Source organism: Miniopterus schreibersii, assembly GCF_964146895.1.
Source record: "Miniopterus schreibersii genome assembly, chromosome: 14".
Taxonomy (NCBI): Eukaryota; Metazoa; Chordata; class Mammalia; order Chiroptera; family Miniopteridae; genus Miniopterus; species Miniopterus schreibersii.
In genome coordinates, this window is record NC_138114.1 from 6,530,214 (window position 1) to 6,555,777 (window position 25,564).

The 25,564-nt window shown below is 42.4% G+C and overlaps 1 protein-coding gene across 3 annotated transcripts in view; it reads right to left on the reverse strand.

The window, feature by feature from the left end:
* The window catches only part of ERCC6 (ERCC excision repair 6, chromatin remodeling factor), a 78,158-nt gene extending 52,799 nt beyond the window's left edge, over positions 1-25,359 (reverse strand). Inside the window, exons 1-5 of one of the 3 annotated variants that reach the window (XM_081157825.1) lie at positions 25,266-25,359; positions 19,967-20,399; positions 18,011-18,131; positions 15,620-15,734; positions 10,660-11,377 (exon numbers count right to left, since the gene is read on the reverse strand). In XM_081157825.1, coding sequence (XP_081013951.1) covers positions 10,660-11,377; positions 15,620-15,734; positions 18,011-18,131; positions 19,967-20,385 — 1,373 coding nt within the window. In that variant the 5' untranslated portion in view covers positions 20,386-20,399; positions 25,266-25,359. The remainder of the gene's footprint in view (positions 1-10,659; positions 11,378-15,619; positions 15,735-18,010; positions 18,132-19,966; positions 20,400-25,265) is intronic. The other 2 variants (XM_081157824.1, XM_081157823.1) reach the window with 2 other exon arrangements.
* Between the last annotated feature and the right edge of the window lie 205 nt (positions 25,360-25,564).

A 25,564-nucleotide genomic window follows, 5' to 3' on the forward strand; every position in this document is an offset into this window, starting at 1 on the left:
GGCCACCAAGCCCAGAGCAGTTCAGATCTACACTGACTGTGAGGAAGTCGCGCATCATACAGTTAAATCATTCTTAATACAGGGTGAAATTTCAATCTGAGGATCATTCTCCACTTATTGCAATATCCATGAAAGAAATTCTACAACAGAAGCACAATAAGTACAATTTGATTTTTAAAAATATATTCAAGGCACCAAGCTGGGTATTTAATATAGTTTGCATTTCTGCAGTGCACTAGGTTTTCTATTTCAGACAGCTAAGAATCCCTTACAGATTAGTCTAATTTGCTAAATTGAGATACTCGGTGTTTTACTTTTCTTATCTGCCTTTTTATGGTCTTTCTGGGTGGACTTAATTGGCACATCTAAGCAGATGAAATAGCCTCAGTTAGGAGTCCAGATCTCACAGAGTAAATTAAGACTGATGCAGACAATTATGCACTGAAGCTGAGAATAAGAGGTGTGTGCAGAGCACAAAGCAAAATTAGTCTTCATTTGTGTCTTAGCTTCGTCATTTAAAAGAAGTCAAGACACGCTCTAAGAAAATTCCTTAAGGCAGTAACTTCTGCTTCTCTTCAAAACACAGACTCTTAGAAGAAAACAAAAAAAGGACATAGTTTTATTTCTTGAGAAAGAAATTAAGTCCCAGCAACTGATTATATTTAGGTTTCTGGATCAAGTCTAGATTAAACTGTTCCTAAACTCAGATTTTGAGAACTCAAATAATTTTTTTTAAATTGGGATAAAATTAACAAGTAATTGACATATATAGCATTGTATTAGTTTCCAGCACACAACATAATGATTTGATATTTGTATATATTGCAAAGTAACCACCATAATCCATCACCATACATAGTTACAAATTGTGTTTCTTGAGATGAGACCATTTAAGATTTACTCTCTTAGCAACTTTCAAATATGTAATACAATGTTATTCACTATAGTCACCATACTGGTTTGTGTTTTTTAAAAAGAGGTACAAGCAAATCAAGCTCCACACGGTAATTTGGCCTTTGTCTAAGCTGAATTGTCATCCAATGTAAACCAAGATCCAACTGAAGGACAACCAGGGGACAATCCCAGTACCAAGGAAGGCATCTCCATGAAGACAATAAAATGGAGACAGGGCACCTGGGAGAGTGGTTCTAGGGGAACAGCCTTCGGCAGCATTCAGGTGAGCAGCGGGAAAGCATGCAGTCTTCCTCGAGTGACAGAGAAAGCAAACACTGAGGCCAGGCTCTTCTGAGTACACCCCACCTGACCAAGCTGACAGTTCACTTCCCCTGACCCACACCACCTTCAGACCCCAAATTACTTCAGCTTTTTGGGCTCAGGTTCCTATCTCCTAGGGGGTGGTGAGGATCAAACCAATGAACCCACATAACATGAGGCACTGCAAAGTGGTAAATGTTCAATAATGTTAGCTATCGTTGTTCTCACACAACCTCCTCTCACCACAATGATGCCACCTTTGCTCAGGCTACTGAGGCCTCCCAATTTCCAAATCCAAAAGACTTTTTTTCAACAGATATCCTACTTAGCTTGACCCCTCTCAGCAACTGAAAATGCTAGGTCTTTCTTCCCCTTCTAGGATTATGTGTGTATACAGCCAAACCCTCTGAACCAGAATGCAACTCACCCCTGGTCACAAAAGCCCTAGTGCTCAAGGGGGAGGACAATGAAGGTATTGTTTTCCCAAAGCATTGAGCCTTGCAGAGTATTAGGAGATTTTCTGTAAGATTTACATAATTAATGGAGTCATCAGTCCTATTTAGCTCAAAGTTACTTAGTAAAATAAAGTAAAAAATAAGGCAAAAGAAAAAAAATCTTTAAGGTCAAAAAGGTCAGTCACATGAACAGACATCATGGCTATGGATTCATGTTACACCAGATCTTGAGGCAATGGGTTCAATTTCTGGTCTGGGTACATGCCTGGATTGTGGATTCGGTCCTCAGTTGGGGCGTGTATGAGAGGCAGCCGATCAATGTTTCTCTGGCACTGATGTTTCTCTATGTCTCTCTCCCTCTCTTACTCTCTCCCTTCCTCTCTCTCTAAAATCAGAACATATCCTCGAGTGAGAATAAAAAATCCCATCTGCACCCACACCACACTCAAGTCTAGACTTCCTAGCAATCTCCCCAAATCTCCATCCACTCTGCTTTTTTGGTTTGGTTATAGTCAGGGAGGTTGCCACAGCTGTGTGCTGGTTCTTGGCCCCACCTTGTGGTCACATTTAGATATTACACATTCCACATAATTCCACAAGTGGAAGGAAACTGATATTTACACAACCCTGTCCTGGTTCCCAACCCCAGTTCTCTCTCTTAACAGTGAGATCATGGACAAGCTGGTCAACTTGAAAGGGACAAGAGAAAGTGTCTGTACTGACTACAATTACAACAACTGAAAGATATGCATACATCGAATCTAAGACTGCAATAAAATGTACAAAAACAACAAAAAAGAGGTGTAGGCTGTCAAAATGGCTGTCATCAATAAATCAACAAGTGCTGGCGAGGGTGTGGAGAAAAGAGAACCTTCCTGCACTGTTGGTGGGCATGCAGATTGGTGCAGCCACTATGGAAAACTGCGGAGTTTCCTCAAAAAATTAAAACACTAATTCAAAAGAATATATGCACCCCTATGTTCATTGCAGCGTTATTTCCAGTAGCTAAGACATGGAGACAGCCTGAGTGCCCATCAACAGAACAGTGGATAAAAAAGCTGTGGGACATTTACATAATGGAATACTCGTCGACCATAAATAAGAAGGAAATCATACCTTTTGTGACAGCATGGATGGAACTAGAGGGTATTATGCTTGGTGAAGTAAGTCAGAGAAAGACAAGTACCATATGATTTCCTTATATGTCGAATCTAAAGAACAAAATAAACAAACAAAACAGAAACAGACTCATAGATACAGAGAACAGACTGATGGTTGCCAGAGGGGAGGGTGATGGGTTTTAAAAAAAGGTGAGGGGATTAAGAAGTACAAATTGGCAGCTACAGAATAGCTGCACCACCTATGAAGAGTCTGTTTCTAAGCTCTACTGTTTCAGTGACTGGAGGGGGTGCAGGGAAAGGGAGTGGTGGTGGAGATTTACTCCAGCAGCAACACCAAGCTGACTTTGGGCTAGAGGAAAACATTACATTCTCAAACCCCAACATCCATTCCAACCGCCTCAAAGGTTTCCTAAATGGGAACATTAAGTGCCTATGACAATGAAGAATGCCCCCAGCCTCACCTCAGAATTCATGGGAACTTGGTCATAGTGCAAGTACAGGACCCGGGCTCCTCCTACCCCTGACCTGCTGCCTCAGGTATTCAGGCTAAGCCCTGGAGATGCTCCTCAAGTGATTCTGCAGCACATGCCCCAATAGGAACCAGATGACTATTATGTATAGCACTTAATTGCATGAACTGCCCCAAAGTTCCTCTCCAAACCCACTCCTATGTAAACAAAATTTGCAGGGTACACATAAGAGGATTTTAGACAAAACTGATGTACAAACAGAATCTGCAAAAAGCTACAGCCTCAGAAAGGAAAATATATAAATCGATTTACATACATCAATACTGGTTCCCAAACTTGACAGGGCAGTAGAAGCACCTGGGAAGGCTTTTTAAAATTATTGCTGGTAGCCCCACACTAGACTTCTTGAATCCACACCTCCAACAGTGGGACTCCCAGGAGATTCTGCAGAGTCAGCCTGTGGACTAGGAGCCTTCGCTTCAGTCTATGCTCATTGCCTAGGAAACATGGGCTGTTGGTCAGCAAGTGAAACAATAAGGCCGGCAAATGGAAACAGAAGAGCTTCAGGGTATGGGTTTAAGTCAAATTATAAACACTAACTCTAGTCATGCTGGCAGAAGACAAATCTATTTGGAAGTGCACCCTCTCACTGAAGATGTAGCATGACCTATACCCCAAGTCTGACCCAAGCAGTGTTGACTGCTGCTGGAGAAAGAGGCAAGAGTTGGTGGCATTTGTTGTTTGTGTTGTATCTCAACATTGGCATATAGCTGCAATGAATGCTACTGCTTGCCTCCACTGTCCCCCTGCCAAGGTAGACATCACTAATGGACTCTGGCACTCTTTTCCAGGGCACCCACACATGGTCTCAGTATGACTCTGAAAAGACTACCGCTGCCCGAGACGGGAGCTGGCTGCTGAGGTGAGGGCTTCTGCTCTCCCTGCCCTGAAGGAGACAGCTTAGAAACCAGGCCTCTGCGGATGATGGCCACCACACCACTATCTAAGGCAATCCAAACAAGACATCCAGTGAAATAATGTGCCTCCAAGCAAAGCAAGCATTTTCTTTTCCAATGATGCACCTGAAGTTTTGGGCAAACGTGGCAAGTGTTTCACCTGCATTCTAAGGTCCATATCAATGTATCTGAACTAGAAATCAGCCATCAGACAAGGCCCACAAAGCCTTCCCCAAGTACCCAGTCTGAATCCATTATTTTCCTCACACTGGTTAGGCCCTGTCTGTGTCCAGGTTCTCTAAAATACTGCAGGTTCTCTGCCAGAAACCTCAGCAGCCACTCCTAGAATGCAGACATGCATTCGTGCACTGAGAGCAAAGATGAAGCTGTGGCAGTGGACCTACCTCAACTGGGAACTGAATCAACAGCAGAGGTGAGAGGCCCACTGAGCTTTGCTCACCTTGAGGAGAAAGTACACATATGGAGTCTGGTCTTGTAGGCCACCCTGGGCTGCCCTGGCTTTACGAACAGGACTAGATAAGTGACATGTAAGTGCACATCAGGGACGCATATCACTCAAACACTGAAAATGTGTTAATTCTACTAAGTCTTTATTCGGCTCCTGAAGCTCCCAGACCCAAGCTTTCCAAAGCAGCAATAAATTTTAAGAGCCAAACCTCACTTCTAAAAGCCATACCCTCATGGAAACTTTGGTACCACAAAATTAAAATTAAATAATAATGGATGTTTTTAAGAACTGACAGAATATTTACTTCTAAGAAATGGCTCATCCATCCTGGTACATTATCAGAGATACAAAAATCAGGGAATACCCCCGAGGAGACAGCTTCTAAAAGCAATTTAGCAAAGCGAAGGAAGCAGGATAAAAGTGTGGGAAAGGCAAAAGACACAGGCAGCTTAAGAAATGGTTAAAAGGGCAAAGACTGATTTGAGGTCTTGGGTTAAATCAGAAAGTAGGATCATAAGTGCTATGATCCAGTCCCAGAAAGGGTTAAGCTATAGAGAAGGCTTGGTAGGAAATTCCCACTAAGCGTCAGCTGAAAGATGCCTAGTTAGGACTAACCTAGAGCTAATGAAAGACCTATGGCAGAAGTTGAAAGCATAAAGGCGATGAGATGTCTAGGAGTCACCCACTTTTACTTTTAAGAATTTAAAAGAGCATTATAATTAACATGGCTATAATACAGACTTAAGTTCAAAAAATGTGCCTAGACATTAGTATGTAATGGGGGTGGGGGTGCAAGTGAGGTCATCGAGCAGGGTCAGGTGGTTTGAACAAGACCAAGACGAACTACAACCAGGCACGGGCAGTGGACGAGGTTCTGCCAATCGAAGATGGCAGTGAACATAAACTCAGCGTCAGTCAGGAGCAATAACCTAAGTCAACGTGACTGCTGGCCTGGATCAATGCGTCAGTCTCTGCAGCTGAATCTGACAAAGATCAAACAGTTGTGCTCAGGGGCTGCTGCTGTCCATTTATGGACATGCTGTTCCCTGGCTCCACTGCCTTAAAGAAAGGGAAATTCCAAGCTACGTTAGGATATGAACACATCCAGAACTTCAAAATACAAGCAGGTTTTAAGAGGATGGGTGTTGACAAAATAATTCCTGTGGACAAATTAGTAAAAGGAGTTTCAGGACAATTCTGAATTCATTCAGTGGTTTAAGAAGTTTTTTGATACGAAGTATGATGAAAAAACTATGACCCTACAGCTGTCAGACAAGGTCAAGAAACTGCAGTGGCTCCCCCTTGTTGCTCCAGCTCTAGCAGTGCAGCCACACAGAAGCCCACTGCGAAACAGCGACCACACCGCCTAGGCTGGCTGGGGCGAAGGATCCAGCGTGGGCAGCAGGGGGGAGGAAGCAGCCGAGCTGATGCCGGTCAGCGCACTGAGACTTACTGCCCAAGACTTGAGCAAAGAGCCGTTCAAACTCTGGGAAGCTAAGGAACGGTGGCTTGACCTGCCAGAACGAGGGCGAAATCACCCTGTACCACAGAGGACGGTGGACACTCTCTGTGCCACAGGCGACGGGGGCCCATAGGAGGAACAAGAAGAATGTTAACAGCATGGACCAGCAGAGCAACATCTGAACTCATTCCAAACCATGCACTTAACTGTAAAACACTTTTAGTATTCTGAGGAATCACTGATTTCATAAGAAAAAGTACCTCTTCTTAAAGTGCACTTTGCAGAAGTTTCATTCCTTTTCTAGTAAGTTTGGAGCTTTCACCTTGTAGCAGAGCAGTATTAACCCTCGGTGGTGCACCTAGGGAACAAAGAGGCTGACCATGGGCCCACCATACGGCTGCTGGTGACGCCTTGCTAGAAAAAGTGTTCTTAAGTGATATGCTGAGGTGCAGACCTCAGTAGAGAAATGTAAAGGCTGATTTGAATTTTAAGCTAATGTAAAATCTTGCAGAGAATGTTTTAATAAATAAATGCCTTAAGAGTATTTGTTTTGAAATGTGCTTCCATATTTCAAAACATAAAAGGTTAACCTGACAGGAGATTTTGTGTTTGACACTGTATCTGGGAAGAAAGCGCCAGACCTTGGGAGCTGCTGTCAACAGGACTTGCAGGGCTGCTTGAATCTTCATAGTCCTAACCTTGGCCCAGAAGGAAAGTTCAAAAAGTTGCTCAGGAAAGCTATTGGGTGTCCTTGACCAACTGCATCTCTGCTAAGAAGCAAGAGGCATTGTTGCCTGAATAAAGGGTGTTTCAGCCCTGAGATGTTTTAGATGAACAGCTTGATTTTCACTGAGCATTTCTCTGATGATTTTTCCTATTATCCCTGAAATTTCTATTTATTGTGCTTTGTTTTTTTCACTCTGGGACCTGAATAAGGGTTGCATCCCATTTTACTGTCTTTTAAGTTTACATTTAGCCCTAGCCAGTGTTGCTCAGTGGTTACAGACTTGGCCCATGCAATAAGGATTATGGGTTCTATTCCGTTCAAGGCCATGTACCTGGGTTGCAGGTTTGTTCCCCGGACCCAGTTGAGGCACGTGCAGGAGGCAACCAATACGTCTCTCTCACATCAAAGTCTCTCTCTCTCCCACACTCCCTCCCTCCCTTCCACTCTCTCTAAAAATCAATGGAAAAAAAATATCCTTCAGTGAGGATTAACAACAAAAAATTTAACATGCTTCTCTTTTCTGCTCCCCTGCCCACAGGGGATTCCTCTTTGGTTCCTTAAAGTTTGCTGCTTAGAGTGGAAGTTCAACAGGCAGGTGATCAAGTTCTTCCTGCACCTCTGACAAAGGGAGTGAAGAGTGAAGACCATCGCCGCCTTGGGATCTGCAACGCTGGGTGTTTTGGCACCTGCTTCCACAGCCCTCCATTTTTACCAGAATACTTTGCCAGTGCACTAATCTCTTTGGAGATAAAATTCTTTAGTGTGTTACTAAATGTTAATTTTCTTTTGCAAAAATACAGCACCATGTCTGAATTATTAAAATATTCCATTCCTTAACACTCCCTCATTTGCTTTGCCCATAGCCTATTCAGTTTGTGATAGGCAGTTAAGACAGATATGAGCAGAGCAAGGACAATAGGCTAGGTTGTAATGTCACCAGGGCAGACAGCCCCAGACACCTAGCAATGGATACTTAGCATCGGGCAGAACAGGGAGAGCAAGTATTGGAAATTAGTATTGTTAATCAGGACCTCGCCCTAAGGCACTCTTTCCTTCCCTAGACTGTCTCTGGTCATGTGGGTCAGAAGGAGCCATAGCCCACACCCCAGAGCAGCTCTTTGAGCCAAGCTCAAAACTTTCTTTCAGATATACTTTTGCTTTGCTTGCTGAATAAAGCATCTCTCATGAGTTTGAGTCTTGGCTCTGAATTCTTTTCCTAGCCAGAACTCAAGTACCAAAGTCTACTTTCACAGTCGTTTACAAGTTCATTTGGGAGAATTCTGAAATATGTGTGTCACCCACTACTGAGATTGTTCAGCCCCTGGTGCATTTGTATTGATTTGTTTCTGGTGGTAGCTTGTCCTAAAATGTATGTAGAAAGCAGGTATTTCACAATAAACGGTTGTGTAGTGCAAGCCCTGTGTGGAATTCAGAAGAAAGTCCAGTGATTAACAATGCCAAAAGTGCAAGTAATTAGCCACTGTTCAAATAACAGTGGTGCTATTTCTCTTTTGTGGCCTTTGACTTTTGTTGTCCTAAAATTCCATTTTATTGGGAACCCAGTTTCTACCTGGTCTTGAATGACAGGGTCTTTTCCTTTGTTAAGCAGTTTCTAATTAAATTCTGTATTAAAAAAAAAAAAAGTTCCTAGCCTGGGTACATATTCCTAAATTCTAAGCATTAAGAAAACCTCACTTTCTATGTTGTAAACTACATGGAGCTTTATTCAGATCACCCATCATTAAACCAGGGCTAAGCTAAGAAACCCTAGCCTTTTTCCACTCAAGGGAATGCCATTACAATTTCAACCTGTCCATAAAGATCAACAACTAGAAGTAACAAAATACAGAGTGACTGGCAGTTCTAAAATGTTCTCAATATGCTTTCTCAAGCCTGAGCATTTTATTTTAACATCCCCCAATCCAAAGAGTACCAGAGGAGATTAGTACAAACATTTCAATTTAGATATCTGCAGTTTAACAGCCTTAATAACTATAGCTACAAAGTTTTTAAGAGCTATAGTATTTTGGTGGCAATTAGAGTTATTGATATTTTTGAAATTCAGTTGAGGTTTTACTGTAACTTTAGCAAAAAAATTGACTTATGATACGGCTTTAGAAAAAAACTGGTTTACAATCGAAACATTATGAAGAAAAAACTTAGAATTTAAACTAAACCCATATTTAAACTTCAATCAAAACAAATTGTTCTTGATCAAAATACTGATATAATTAAAATATACTTAATATTGACCCAATTTAATGGGAAGAATATATTGTTCCGTTTAATCAATATATTGAGATTAACTTTTATTAATTCTCCACAATAGTTAAAAAAAAGACTGTTCAAGAGTATTGGGCAATATCCCCCCCAAAATTTCAGATATTAAATATGCAAAATAACTCTTAAAGTTGCGATGAGAAATAACAAATTTAAGCGACTCCTCCTCAACTATGTATTACTACTACAGTGTGGGTGTAACAGCTCTAGACAACTGGATTTAGGTCATAGGTCCTCAAATTATTTGTGAAAAGAACTATGTTGCATAGCCTTTTAAAAGGTTAGGGAATGTAGATGGCAGTCTGGATGTGGGCCACCAGCAGTTCTAAGTAACATAATTAAAAATATCTGGTCAATCTTCCTTCAAAAAATATCATAAACAACCTGTTGAGGATTAGGAAACAAGCCATCCTGGGAGCAAATATTTAAAAAGCAATCTGTTAAAGGGATTCCTCCATTCTGTGAGTTTCTTGGTGCTCTCAGTAAGCTACAGTGTGAGCCTGGTGAGACTGGAGACACGGCAGTGTTGTGCTCAGAGACACGGTGGAGAAACTTGCAGCATACACTGTTAGCTCAGAGAAAGTGTGTGGCAACACGGAATCCTGACGTTACAAGGAATACGTTCACCTTCCCTCTTATCTTGTAACTTACTTGCATCATATACTAACAAAGTCATGAAAATAAAAGCCAAAGTCAGTCTTTAGCATTAAAAAAAAGAACAGTGAACAGGAAAGGTATGCTGTGTATACGAAGTACATTTCTGGCATGACAGTGGTTTATAATTCTGTAAATAAATAACTACTTTTTCAAGATAAGGAGGGAGGGTTTAAGAAACCAAGCTTATTCTTTCACATGTTAAAGCTTAAATTTCAGCTCTTATTTGAAGTAAAGTCCTCTTAAATTACTTCCCGGCTTCAAAAGAAAAAACAAACCATCCAGCAAACCCCACATAAGTCAACCTTTTCCTTCTCCTGACCCTTGTCTCTGGGCAACCACTCCTGGTGCAAAGCAGGGATGGGGAAAGTCCGGCCTACAAAATCATCTGGTCTGGCCTGCTAAAGCAACCACAGGCAGGACTCAAAATTCAATAATCTAGCAGCTTTTTCATAACTAATTTTTAAGTTGATAATTTTGTATGGGCTTCAAATGATGTTATAAATATCCAAATGGCCCTTGAAAGAAAAACGGTTCCCCACCCAGGCACACAGCTCGTGCTTCAGACCTCCGCATTTCTTCTTGCCCAAGCCCTTCTCCTAGGCTTTTATTCTTAGACTTGCCCCCAAATCTGAGTGAAGACCCAGAAGCAGAAGCATTTGGGTCAGCTCCCAATGAGGACTCAGGGGCTCTGATAGTTTGAGCAGGCTAAGGCTGCAGGAAGTCCAACCTTTGGATAACGGGGGTCTAATATATTATGTGCGATCTAGACCTCTTATTTATTAATAAACCTGCTGCCTAAGATAAAGCAAGCAGTACAACCTGTTTATAATCATCTCCGCAGACTGACCTTAGCCGCTGTTTATAATAATCTTCATCTCCGTCATCTCGGCATCTCACTACTTTCCGACTTCCTCCTCCTTCAGCAGCTTCAGCTTCTTCCCCAAAACTTGGGAAAAAGTCATCACCAATCTCCTGCACTGTGACTTTCTTCTGCCCTTTTCGGCGCCTGGGCACAGGCCCCAGTTCAGAGTCGGTGCCTTCTGCAGACAGGTCCAGCCCCGCCGCCTCCCGCTCCTCCTCCTCAGTGGGTAAGTACTCGGACTCTTCACCCTCAGAGTCCCCCTCTGCCTTTGGCCTCACTTCAGACTCCAAGCGTTTCTTGCCCCTCGGCAATCCCACTTTCCCCTGGAACTGGAGAGCCCTCTTCTGGAGTTTCCTGATGTGCTTTTTCAAGCGCTTGTCTGTTTTTGAGAGAACTCTGCTTCTCTTGTTTGGTTTGTTTTCACTGAGTGTTCGGCTTAGCTCAGATGTGACCAAGGCTGGAGTCTTCCTAGCTGCCCTTTTATTACAAGCTTGCTTCTTCCTTTCAAAAGACAGTTTTGCTTGATCTGCCAAATACTTTTCAAAGCCTGATGCTTCATTGAGCATTAGCTTCCTAGGCTTTTTCTCCTGTTTCTGAGGGATCCGGGTACCAAAAGGTGTCATCTGGCCAGTGCGGATGAGCTCTTCCCAAGCAGCCTCCTGACCAGGCATGAGCATGCTGCCGAGGCAGGACGGCCCCGCTTCTGAAAGAGGGACAACAATGCATCGGGCACGAGCGTAAAACTTTCCAAGAGTACAAGGGATAGATTCACCTACTCAATAAATAATAGGTGCCTACAAATAACTCATATTAAAAAAACATATCATTAATGTACTAAAGCATATTATCTATGAATAGAGTAAAATTTATTATAGCATTCATCATTCCACCTTCAGTATACTCCTGTTCAAAGAGGTGATTTCTCAGTAACTTTTTCCAAAATATGGCATTATAAATATACTCTCATGCATCCAAAGACAGACCTAGTCATATGTAACATAAAGACAGACAGACAAATTTAGCTATGTATCCTTATTAAAGAGTAACCCAGGAGGAAGCAATCTCCCAAGTTTCCATGTCATTGCCAATACCAGCCTTCAGGTGGACTTAAATTCAAGAGTCAGTAAAACTGAAGACAGACATCTAAAGAATCAGCATGCACCTAAATAGGTAAAACATAACTGTTAGATCTGCACTGCCCAATATGAGAGTCACCATGTGGCTATTTAAGTTGAAAATTCAGTTCCTCGGTTGCACCTGCCATATTTCAAGTGCACAATAGCACAATAACACAGACAGGCACGTCCATCACTGGAGAGCACTGTGCTAGGTGTGAGAAGTTAACTGGCTGAAGGGATAGACTAAAATTGGCAGCTGTGCCATAATAATAGAGAGTAACCTAGAAATCATCCTTCTCTCATTTGTTGAAATTAATAATCTCTGGCAAGATTACTTTAGCTATTGCCAAAATACCAAAAGAAGTAAGGCTTAACAGGAAGAAATTCATATTCTAAACTCTACATTTCTTGTAGGCCAATAATACCACCACCAGTTTCTCACTGAACTTGAACTTAAAAAAAAAAATTTACAAAGTGCACAAATCCTAAGTGTACAGCTCAATGAATTTTCAGAAAAAGCATACCCATACACCAGTATCCAGATCAAGAAACAGAAATCACTAGCACCCCAGATGTGCCCTTCTTGGCACCTCCAAGCCTCTATCCACCCCCTCAAGATAAAGACCTGACTATCAACAGTAAAGACAAGTTGTACCTGACTTGGAACCTTATGGAAATGGAAATGTTCATACTATTGTCTGGCTTCTTTTCCTCATTACACTTGTAAGATTCACACTTGCTGAACACAGTTGCAGTTTGTTGATTCTCACTGCTGTTAGTATTCAATTATATAATTATACTACAATCTTCCCATTCCATAATTAATGAACATTTGGGTAGTTTCCAGTTTGGGCTGCTAGGAATAATGCTGCTCTGAATATTCTGGTACACATCCTATGGTAATATATGTTTACAGTTTTGGGGGCACGTTAAGCTTTAACAGGCACTGCCAAACAGTTTTCCAAAACGGTCCTATCAATTTTAAGTTTCTCCAACGTTTGAGTTTCAATTGGTCCACATTCCTGCCATTCTGTTTTACCTATTGTTAGGCATGTGGCTGTATACTTTATGGTATAATTTTTATTTCCCTGATGATTAATGAACTATGGCACCTTTTCATAGATGTACTGATATTTTAGATAGCCTCTTTTGAAGAAAATGTTGAAGTCTTGAGCCCATTTTTCTTAAAGGTAGTCTGCCTTTTTTAAAAAGATTTCTAGTCCTCCATGCATTCTGGATTCAAGTCTTCTGACTGATTCATGTATTGGCAATATCTTCTCCCACTCTGCTGCTTTTCATTCTCTTAATGCTATCTTTTGACATACAGAAGTTCTTAGTTATAATACAGTTCATTTATCAGAACTTCCCCATTTTTGTGTCTCACTAAGTCTTTGCCTCAAGGTCATAAAAACTGTTTCCCTGTATTATACTGTAAAAGCTTTGTTTTACCAATCACATTTAGATCTACAAGCCATTTAGAATTTATTTTTGTATATATGGATTAACTCAGCACACTTACTGAAAACATGACTATTCTCCACAGAATTGCATTACCACATCTGTCATAAATCAAGTGACTGTAAATGGGTGGGTCTGTTCTGTGCCATTGGTCTGTTTCTCTGTCCTTGTGCCACTACTGCAGTGACTTAATTACTATAGCTGGATAAAAAGGTGTTGATATTTTGTTCTTCTTTAAGATTGCCTTAACTAATTCTTGGCCAATGAATTTTTATATAAATTTTAGAGTCAGTTTGTTAATGCCTTATCCTACACTTTCCACTCTACAACCTCTTCCTCAAAAGCCCTGGGAAATTTATATTGGCGTTGCACTGAAACTATAGATAGACAGAACTGACATTACAATATCACATCTTTGATCCATTACCATGGTGTGTCTCCCCATTTATTTAAGTCTTCTTTTTCAATTACATTTTCTAGTTTTTAATGTAGAAAGCATTGCAAGAAACTATATTTTTTGTTAAGATTTATTTCTAGGTATTTGATTTTTATAATTGGCATCCTTATTAAATTTTATTTATTGTTTTTGCTGGAATATAAAAATATGACTGATTTTTATATATCAGTCCTATCTTCAATGATATTGCTAAATTCACATATTAATTCCAATAGATTGTCCACTGATTCTTTTGGATTTTCTATATAAACAATCATGTGTTGTATGATTAATGATAATTTTTTTCTTCATTTCAATCCTTACGCTTTTTCTTTTTTTCCATTACTACACTGTCCAGTACAATGTTTTAACAGAAAAAGAAGCAGTGAGTACTTCATCTCATCCAGATAAGAGCAAAGCCTACTTCCAGGAAAGGATTCATCATCAGATAGTCCTCACAACTGCCTCTGAAATGGATCACTATGTGGAGAACAGGGGAAAGAAACCTCAGGGAAGCATGTGAGCAGAAAATGAAGCTCTACCATACTTATGCCTATCTCCTAAGTTCAAAACAGGCTTGGAAAGGTTCAGGAACACAGTCAAGGTCTATGCCTAGGCAATGCAGAGCTGGGTCACACAAAGCCTGGGCTCCTATACACTGTTTTACTGCCTCTCCAAATCGGGCACAGGGCACCAAGGACCAAGAAAGGACAGAGGAGGGAGAACAATAAGAGAGACCAGGAGTCTGAAGTGCTGGCTGGGCCCCCAATGGAGAGATATAATAGGAACCAAGAGCTCACAAAAAAGGCAAGGCCATAGGTCTACAAATTTGTAAGATACTAGAACCAAAGTGCCCGCAAAAGCCATGGGGAGTGGATGAGATTATTTGGGTAAAGATCCAACAAGAGGGCTCAGTAAAAAATCCTGAGAACAATTAAAGTTTAAGATAAGGCCAGAAAAGCTAGCCAAAAATAACTAAACGGGAATGGTCAGAGGGCAGAAAGGAAAATCAGGAGAAAGCAACCCCGGGAGCCCCAAGAGTATCAGTTGCTGATACAGACCAGTGGAGCAGGGTGAAAGGAGGCTTTTGGATTTGGGGAAGTACCTATTAATCCTGGGCAACGTTTTACCAAAGAAGCAATAGGAGGTGAAAGATAGTAGCAAGTTTTAGGCAGCCAGACAAGAACAAAAATTTGTTCCCAATGAGAAATATGGCACCCAAGCAGCATGAGCTTTAAAAGCACATCTCTCAAATATTTTTTCTATTGCCTCAATTAATTCTTCATAATTCTCTTGTCTTATTGAATGAAGTTCTGGAGCTAACAGAAAATATTTACTTGAAGAGCTTAAATGGTAAGAAGCCTTAATCTTAATTTCAAGTAGTAAATGAATGAACAGCTACCAATAATTTCTAAACACATAATTCACACACACTGACTTACAGGGGTATTTCGTTTCAGAGCTTATGCATTTTCTCAAAAGGTTTCCCAAAAGACGCCCATCCAAGGCAGTGATATAAACAAAATCATGGCCATGAAGGTATCTTTTCTTAAACAACAGAACGGATGTTTGAAAAACCTGTCAAATATGTCTCAAAAAGATATGCGAAAGCATTTCTAAGAAATGCTGATTGATGACGCTGGGCTTCCAAAATGTAACTGATTCAAGATGTTAGTTTTCTTTATAAACTTAACTATACAAGAATGTTAAGATTTCTAATAAACATAATACTAAATGTGGACCAGCAACCAACAGTAGACTGAGGTAAAATTTTACTTTCACTCTCTAACTTTGGTTCTGCAGGTGTAGAGAATAAAATTTTCCTAAATCAGTTTTGACACTAAGGCAAAGAAATATATTTTCAGAAAACCTAGGCCAGGACTCACTACCAGCCTCAAGCATCAATTCCAGAACGGAGTCAGTATCCCAGTACCTTCACCTGTGTCCTCCTCTGGATTGGCATCATCTATTTCAGCTTTTACCTCCACTCCTCCCAAGAGGGCCTGTAGACGCTTCTGTTTTGCTGTGATCTTCTTTAGCTGTTGTTCCTTAAATGGTAAATAGTGAACACAGAAAACGCCAATGCAGTGATTGATTGTTAAGTACAAAAGATAGCATTATAAAATTTAAAAATTTTAATCAAGAGCAAAATAAAACTAAAACAGAAAATCCATGTATTACTATTACTATAGAGAACCTTATTTGAGCAACTGCCATTTTTCAAGCAGGAAGTAGGCCTCGAAGCATTTCCATCAGGCAGGTGTCCCTGTCCCCACCCGCTCTCCCGACACAACTTTCTAAGTGCCGAGTACTGATATCCACATGTACTGACTCTCTGCTGATTTGAGAGGTGGCATTGCTCTATACTTGGTTCCCCCATTACAACTGGGTAAATCACTACCCTTCTCGGTGTTTCAGACCTTAATAGCCAATGGGCTATGAGGTCAATAGGCTGTAAGGATAAGAAACATAAACATGAATGTCCAAAAGTTGAAAAAGTGAGCACCCTTTAATAACCCACCATATTTATGATTGTCCTTTACAGTATTCTACCCAATAACAAACTTGAAAAGGAAAATATATTTTGCCATACCCTTTTTACCCCACTCACCCTGTTCCTCTTTGTCTTGTCACCCTCTACATCACCAAAGTTCAGATATGAGAACATTCCTGTGGCTCCCCAATTAACTAGGCTGGTGGTACCTGGTTCTTCTCAAGGTCAAGAATATTTAAATACCAAATATGAATGTGGGGCAAGGGGAAATCCTGAAGATAAAGGCCATGTTAGAATGACTTGTAATTTTTCTCTTGCAGTTGTTCTCAGCAAAATCTTATTTAAAACAGCCTTTCTCTCTGAATAGTCTACCTCTAATCATGAAAGAGCCACTAAAGAAAAACAGGAATAGCCTGGCTGGGTGTGGCTCAGCGGTTAAGCATCGACCTAGGATCCAGGCGATCAGGGTTCGATTCCCGGTCAGGGCACATGCCCGGGTTGCAGGCTACAGCCGATCAATGACTCTTATCATTGATGTTTCTATCTCTCCCTCCCCCTCTTCTTTCCTCTCTCTGAAATCAATAAAGATATATTTTTAAAAAGAAAAACAGGAATATATAACTGAGTTGGACTACCTAAACAGCCTAAAATTTGACCCTCTCCTCCCCTTGAAACTCCAGTCCACCAGGAGTCCAAGGTCAGAGAGGGCCTCTGCACATTAATGCACATGCTCTCACAAGAGGCCAGACGCTCCCTTTCTGATTTGAGAAGGCCAATAGCTGCCTCAAGCCAAGCTATGACTTTTGGGCTGCTATTCTGTAGGCGAGAGAAGGTGGGGTAGTGAAGACAATGGACTGGTGAGTGGAAAGCAAAAGGAGGAACTGAGTCTATACACCCCCCACTAGCAGAGTTTCAATAAAAGATGCACAGGCTCTACTCACTGCAATGAATCAACTGCAAGCACAAGGATATCCATTGGCTATTTCGGATGGCAGAAATAAAATGATCAAAACTGGTCACTCCTATCTTCTGCAATGCATTTCCATAAAGTGTATATAAATCCTAAAAAGTGTTTCGAATCTCATGAAAACAATGTCATAAGTAACAGTCCCCATCCTTAAGCCCTACAACTCTAAATGCAGGCGCAGTGGGGCTGGGTGACGGCTATAACACCTGAGGCCAGCCTCTCAGAATGGTGAGCATATGTGAGGATGATGGCTACAGTGCACGCAGGAGCGAAGCAGGGGAAAAAAGAAAGTCCACACAAGACAAGGAGACGGTGCAGAGGCCGCACACCAAACAGGAGCCCAAGCTGGGTGACAGAAAGTGGTGAGGTAAGGGGGCCTGTGAAAGCACACGAGAGAGGAGGCATGCAAAGCCACAAAAAAAAGCTTCCTCAAATATGTCTGTATGTATGTGTGAGTATGTCTGTGTGTAGTTTTCTTTTCTTTTTTTTTTAAATATATCTTTATTGATTTCAGAGAGAGGAAGGGAGAGGGGGAGAGAGAGATAGAAACATCAATGATGAGAGAGTCATCATTGACGGGCTTCCTCCTGCATGCCCCCGACTGGGAATCGAACTGCGATCTCCTGGATCCCAGGTAGATGCTCAACCGCTGAGCCACGCCCAGCCGGGCTGTCTGCATGTATTTTTAAAAATACTCTTTAACAGAGGATATTAAAGGGAAACAGCTGAAAAATTAAATATACAAAAAAACTCAAAATTTTCTATTACAAATATTTGCTTCACATCTTGTAAGTACTCTTCAGAATACTTTCTAAACATTAAATGAGTCCAAATGATGACTTTTATGTGTTATTTGAAATCACCTTATTATGTTTTTGCCGGTTTACAGAATCTAGTTTCCTTTTGATGTCTCTGTTGGTAGCAGCTTGAGGGCTAAGTTGTTCAATAATTTTATTGATTTGCCTTAGGGATGTCGTACATGACCTGAAAAATAAAATAAAATGTCTATTTTCCACCCTGGTAACATTTTTAATAGTATAATATAAAGAAAGAAATACTAAAAACATGTCCCTTTTACTTCCTATTAACTAAGATAAAAGAAACTAAACCAGAATGCATATTCTTGTTGGCGACAAATAGAACTTGAAGGGTTGTTAGAAGTTTAAGATGACTACTAGTGTTTTATCTGGCTTATTTAAATCAGCTCACTCCACTTTGTAATTTATTCTACAAGCATTTCAAGTGCCTATTTTATTCAAGAGACTGTGCCAAAGCAATGTGCAATATATTGTCCTTTTATGTGAAAAGATGCATACATGGTTTCTTTAAGACTATTTTTTATAGCAGTCTTAGGTTCACAGCAAAATTGAGAGGAAGGTGCAGAGATTTCCCATATGCCCCCTACCTCAAGCATGCACAGCCTTTCCCATTGTCAACCACCCAACGTGGGTTTTAAAAGCCCATTATAAAAGTCTTCCGAAGTTTGGAAAAGTACTATAAATGCTTAAACATCTTCTTGTATAAGTCAGACATCTGTGGCAATATTTTTCTGTCATATGACCAGAAGACATATTTGCTGTAGTATTACCCTTTGTAGAGTGAAGGGAAAAAATCCATTTTTAATACATTGCTCCTAAAATAGACACCATAGAATTATAGCTCCCAATTTTCAAAACACAAATTCAATCTTGACACTTGCGTAATTTGCTGTTGTATTCTTTCAGGATTTTACATAAAAGATGTTATCAACGCAAGTTACTGGGAGGCTGAACACCACATGTCACTATCCATCTAGTGTTAACCTGCCTTGTGACTCTGCTGCACTCTGCTCTGTCACCTCTTTAAGCAGTGGACACAATTCTAAAGACAAATGTAAAAGGTGTGTTCATTACAAAGAGCTGAGGTGCTCATGCCCAAAGGTCATACAGCAACTATTTGAGAACATCTGCAACTCAAGAGGCCAAAAGTGCATACAAGGAAACTTAATAGAAAGCATGTCCTTTCAGTGCCAACAGCTACCTGTACTACAGCCTTCCCCAGTGGGTAACCAGCAACTCCATGTTCCTCCTTTCTCTCCACCACCCCCAACCACCCTCATCTAAGATTGCACAATCCCTCCACTCAGTCCTCCCCTTCTCTTTCTTGCTTGTCTGACACTGCCTAGAATACTGACCAAGGGAGAGAAGACCAGCGATGGAGAGTGAACTCAATCCTGCACCCCCTCCTGTAGCCCAGGTCCAGAGTCTCTCCCTTCTCTACCAATGTGTTAGGCTCCACAGAACCCAAATGAAATCACCATGGGACTTCATCTTCCCTTACAGTCAAAAGTAGGACAGAAGAAAGAAAAAGCAGAGAGATGTTTCTCATTATTTCTAGAAATGAAAAATGTGAAAAATTACCAAAAGACTGACACTTGGTTTAGGGACAGGAAACTGGAAAGAAACTACAGGACAGAGAGAAATGTGAGGGGCAGGTGTGTTCCTGGTTTCTCAAGCAGGACACCTAGGAACTGTAAGTACACTTCTTCTGAGAACCATTTTGTGCACATGCTTGTGAGTTCTGGGTCACTTCTCTCCACGACATTACGCATAAACAGGCTGAGCTGGGCTGAGACTTTAAATACCATGTGCAATGCTGCTCTGGAGGGAAAGGGCTGAGGCTCACACACAAGGCTGATGCTGCCCTTACTGACCCTATCCTCCATACAGGAAGTTCTACAGATCTCCTAGTATTTCTGGACTACTACAGCTATTACCTGAATTTCTCCATCATACGTAAACATAAACTCTGCAATTAGAGAAAAGGTGGTCCACACTCACGTGAGGTCATCCAGGACCGACTGATACTCCTTCTCTGCATCAGCGAGCTGGGCAGCATGGCTGGCCTCCTGGATGGCACTGTCCACCTGCTGAAGCACACCTTGCTCCAGCACATCCTGGTCATAGACATCCAAGCCCAACCCCTGCAGTTCAAGGGCCTGCGCACTCTGCTCCACTGCCTGGATCTGATGTCTGTCGATGTGCAGCAGGGCAGGCCTTCTCCTCCAAACTTCCCACGGACACCCCTCAGTAGAGGTGGATGGCCCATCAGCAAGGGAACAAGAGGGGAGGCTTTCCTCCATCTCTGCATCACCATCATTTTTTTGCTTGACTATCATTTCTTCATTATCACTGACACAACAACTCTGTAAACAGTCTTGCTGAGTTTGACTTGAATGGGAAATTCTCTCATTTGGCATCCTCTACAGACTATCTGAAAGGAAAAAAAAATTTTCAATAAACTTTTGGTTATATAGAACGGATAGTTACGTAGTTTCTTAAATATTTTATGAAGCAGACTGATTTCTCAAAAGATCAAGTAATCATCCTCCAATTACACAAATTCAAGTTTCCAAGTATGACTTTTCTAAAAATCGATATATTTTCTTGAGTTCTGATAATAAGTAAGAAAAACTGACAAGAAGAAAAAAATGCAGTGTCATCGACAAAGGACATTTGGGTAGCCAGCTAAAAAAGCTGGCAACCAAAATCCTAAGTGACACCTACAGTCTTCTCCAAATCAACTGAAGTCATCTGACTGGTACTTTCCACGTCAGCATCTTCCCTGCACTATGGCATAAACAACTTACATTATCATGGCATGATCAACCATGTATATATTTACATTTAGTGGTGTAAGGAGAGAGATTCTATATGAATCTGACACTAGAAACTTTGAGATTGAACATTTATTTACACCAATAAACAGAAACTCTGAACAAGAGATAATCAGAGCACCACTGAAACCAGAATCTGAGAAAAATTTAAATATTCTCAAAAAATAACTCCATTCCAATGTATATCATAATTTCAGGTTGGCAAAAACATAAAGCCAGATAATATCCAGTATAGACAAGGAAAATACACCCTCACACAATGCTGGTGAGAATATAAATTAGTAAAGTTCCTTTGGAAGGCAATTTAGCAATATCTATTAAGATTTAAAATGCACACGACTGGGTATTCCAGAGAAATACATATGTACAAGCATCCTTATTGTAGCATGTTTTAATAGTTTAATGTAGGCATTAAGCATATTCAGTGGTACTGATGTAAGTCTTGTAAAGTGAAAAAAAGCAACATAGTATAAACACACTTATGGTGAAAAAATGCGTATTTGCATTTGTGAGTATGCAATGCACCCCAAATGAACTAGAGATAAACACTAAACTTACAACAGTGGGGAGGGAAAGCAGAAGGGGCAGGGAGGAATGAAGAGGAATTTTCACATTTCCAAGCAGTCAGGAACTCCTTCAATAAAAATATGTTCAGAATATTGCCTGTATAACTCTAATCAATAGATAAAGCAACACAATGACCAAGAGACAGCCTTGCTTTTAATTTAACTGTGAATTAATTAAGGTGTCTTTTAGCTCTGAAACTTATTTCTATGAAATGACAAGTTCCCCAATGAGCTCCACTCATTCCTCATTAGATAAAAAGATCCCAGAGGCCAAGCACTGGGATACATTGATGGCAGGAACTTAGCATCATCCTGCCCTGAGTGGCTCAGTCTCTAGTGAAGAGTGTCAAAAACAACACAGTGGGGGATATCCGTGGGAGAGACATGAACAAGAGGCCACATGGACAGAGGAAGAAACGATGCATTGGGTATGGAGTTCAAAAAACATGTACACACCCTAGCCAGTTTGGCTCAGTGGTTAGGGCGTCAGCCTGCGGACTGAAGGGTCCCAGGTTTGATTCTGGCCAAGGGCACATACCTTGGTTGCAGATTCAATCCCCAGCCTGCCGGGGTGTATGCGAGAGGCAACCAGTCGATGTGTCTCTCTCACATTGGTGTTTCTCTTGCTCTCTCCCTTGCACTCTCTCTGGAAAGCAATGGAAAAAATATCCTCAGGTGAGGATTAAAAAAAAACCGCCTGGCCGGGCGTGGCTCAGCGGTTGAGCATTGACCTAGGGTCCAGGCGATCCGGGTTCGATTCCCAGTCAGGGCACATGCCCGGGTTGTGGGCTCAATCAATGACTCCCTCATCATTGATGTTTCTATCTCTCTCTCTCTCTCTCTCTCTCTCTCTCCTTTCCTCTCTCTGAAATCAATAAAAATATACTTTAAAAAAAAAACAAAACACAAAAAAAAAAACCATGTACAAGATTTGAACACCTGGCCCAGGGTCAGATACACAGGAGCTCAATATATGCTGACAAGAAGTCAGGCTCAGAGAGTAGTCTTAAATAACAAGAAGTCTGGTCTGGACAACTGACTCACTAGTGAATTCAGTCACAGAAATGAAATCTCTGAAAGAAAGCAGACGGAAACAAGGAGATGGGCTGGCGGGGAGCTTATAAACAGCATGTAGTCAGAATGCAACCTGGGCTCAAGACAAAGAAACACTGATGCAGCACCAGAGCAAACGGCCAGGGATCTCTAGGCTATGACAGGTACCAGAGATCCTTTAGAGGTTAAAAGTGAACAAGAGTGAGAAAGTTCCTCGTTTTTTTGGCCTTCTGATTATTTTCAGGAGAAAGAATTAGCTTAGTGCTCCATCATTAACTAGTCTCCACTTTCAACAGAGAAGGCAGGATGCTGGTCAGATCCTCAATACTAGCTGGAATTTAACAATTGTTTTCATTTTTCTTATTTGTATGTATGCAAGGTTTTCTTTTTCAGTTAAAAAGGACATTAATTCAACCAAATATATTAAGTAATAATATTGCAGAATAATACATTAAGTAATAACAGTATAGAATAAAGACAAGGTTAAAATAATGATATTCAAAGAAAACTTCTAATAGAAAAAAGAGGGAAGATTAAGTGGAAAATGAAACGGCAAGTTCATGTAAGAAAACTAGAAAGAGTCCAGTGGATCTGGAAAGTAGCAGGTCACTGGTTATCTTAGTTAAAAAAAAAGTTTCAGTGGAGCAATGGTGACAAAAACCTGAGTACAGAGTTAAGAAATGAGTAGCCACAAGTGGGTAGCCTACCCCCTAAGTAGCTTGCCCGTGGAAGGGAGAGGGCTGGAATGATAAAGTGATGATGAGTGGGAGAGGAAAGCTAGGTCAAGAAAAACTATAAATGTAATAGCTGGGAAGGAGTAGGGAGATAACCTACACAGAACATTGCACAAGAGACAGAAGCAGGAAAAGATAAAGTATAAATGTAAACAGAAGGCCCAATACATCGTTCTCTAATTCTCGCAGAAAGATGACTTCTGATGTACTTAAATTTGTAGGTACAGAGGAGAGAAGCCGAAAATATCCTATCAGGTAGAAGTCTGGGCATTTCATGAGTTAGGGGACAAACTTGGGAGTGGGCTGGAGAAGAATAGGAGTCTGTAATAAAGGTTCTATAGAAGAGAAAAGCTGATCAAGAGCACGCATTGGTGACAGGTGTAGAGAGCCTACCTGAATTGGACACCCCTAACCCTAAGATTGTCAGCAGTCCCCAAGGCTGTAAAATTTCTTTCTTCTGCAATTAATCCCAGGGGAAATGTCACTGTTGGGGGTTTTCAGAGCAGAAATAGCAGAAGGACAAATGGGAGTGGGGGTAAAGATGCTAAGGAGAATGGCTAAAGTTACTTACCTTGAGGTCCAAAAGCTAAGTAGATTAAAAACAAAACAAACAAACAAAAAAACAAGCCAGAAGGGACTAGAGGAGGGAAGGCAGAGGGCAAAGAAAGCAGGGAGACGGAGGGAGGGAGAATGGAAGAATGAAAGGAAGACATCAAGAAGCCACTTTGAGAGAGTCTGTGCACCAAAGAACATGTTTTATGGAATAAGAGCTGAAAACGAAGGTAAAGAGATTCAGAAGTGAAATCAATCATCCATTCAACAAATATTTACTGAGAGTCAATTATACCAGGCAATGTGCTAGGTTAAGTAGTTTCTGTCCCCATAGCTTAGTTTCTAGGGGAAGACTCATATTTTAAGAATTACACATACATATATAATATACATATTTGTATAGTATATATACATATATGTATATGTAATAGCATACACACACAAATGTCATTATGGTAACTGCTGTAAGAGGAAAGTACAAAATTCTTTATGATAAAATAACACAGGAACCTAACTGACACTGTGGAGGTAGGTATGAGGTCAGGGAGGCCCCTCCGATACAGTGATATTTAAGCCAGTAGCTAAGAATGAACAGGAGTTAATCGGGCCAAAAGTGGACTGAACGTTTTTGCAAAGAAACAGCCTGTGTAATTTCTAAGGCTGGTAAGAAGAGCTGGTGCATTCGGGAAAATGGAAGAAGTGAGCACTGAGAGAGCTTCCTTTACATTCACTGTGCAAATGCAGCGCGAGGCTGAACTCGCCTGCAGAACAGCGCCCTCCCTTCCTCCCCTAGAGCCTGGGGCTTCCGCGGGGCGACGCGGCTCTGGTTTGGAGGTTCGGCTGCGCGGGCGCGCACACGCACACGCACGCGCACACACACGCACACGCAGCTGAGGGACCGGGTGAGCGAGAAGGGAGGCGAGGCCGCGATCACACGCGGCGGGTTACAGCGCGCTTGGATTTCACTCCAAGTGCAGCGGTGCGACTTTGCAGAGTTGTAAACACGGTGACGACAGCGTGGCCCAGAAGATGCTCGTGGGCCGCTGCACCGCTAATGGACTGCAGGAAACAGGGCAGCAAGCAGAGGCGGGAGACGCACGGCGAGCAGGCCGGCGCGGCACGGTGCCGGCGGCGCCGCGGCCGCTACGCGGGAGGTCTCGCTACAGCATTTTCACGCAGGCTGCTCAGCCCGCCTTCGGGGCGCCGACTCGACCAGCGCCCGCAGCGCCTGACCCGCACTCAGCCCGACTCCCCCTCAAGTCGCAGTCCACGGTGGGCCTCGCTGAGCCTGCGCGGGCCCCACACGCAGCCCAGAAGCTGATGCTCGGTCGCTGGCCCCGGCCGGCCCGGGACCCGTCAGAGTTCGGGGGTCCGCGGCCCGGCGACCGCGCGCCGCAGCGTCACTTCCGACCGCAGGTGGGCGGGAGCCACCCGCGCCGCCGGGCTCCCTGACAGGGACCCGAGACCCGGGGCCGCGGAGCGGCCGCGGCTGCTGGGAAGGCGGGCAAGGCCCCGTCACTACCCGCCCGACGTTCAACGCGGCCGCGCCACCACTCACCCAGGGCCACCGGGTCGCCGGCAGGGAGACGCGGACGCCGCCGCCACAGCCCGCAGCGAGGACGTCGACTGGGGGCGGCACGGCGCATGCGCCCGGGGCCCGCCGTAAGCACCGCCCCCAACGGTGACGAGCGGGCCGGCGTGGGCGGGGCCGGCGGCGGCGGCGGGCGGGAGGCGGCGAGGCCGCGGGGTTGCGGGGCCGTGGCGCCGCCCGCCTGCCTCTGCGGGGCGGCGCAGGACCCGGGCTCTGGCCGCGCGTGGAGGCGGTGTAAGGATTAAAGGACGAGTTGAGAGAGAGGT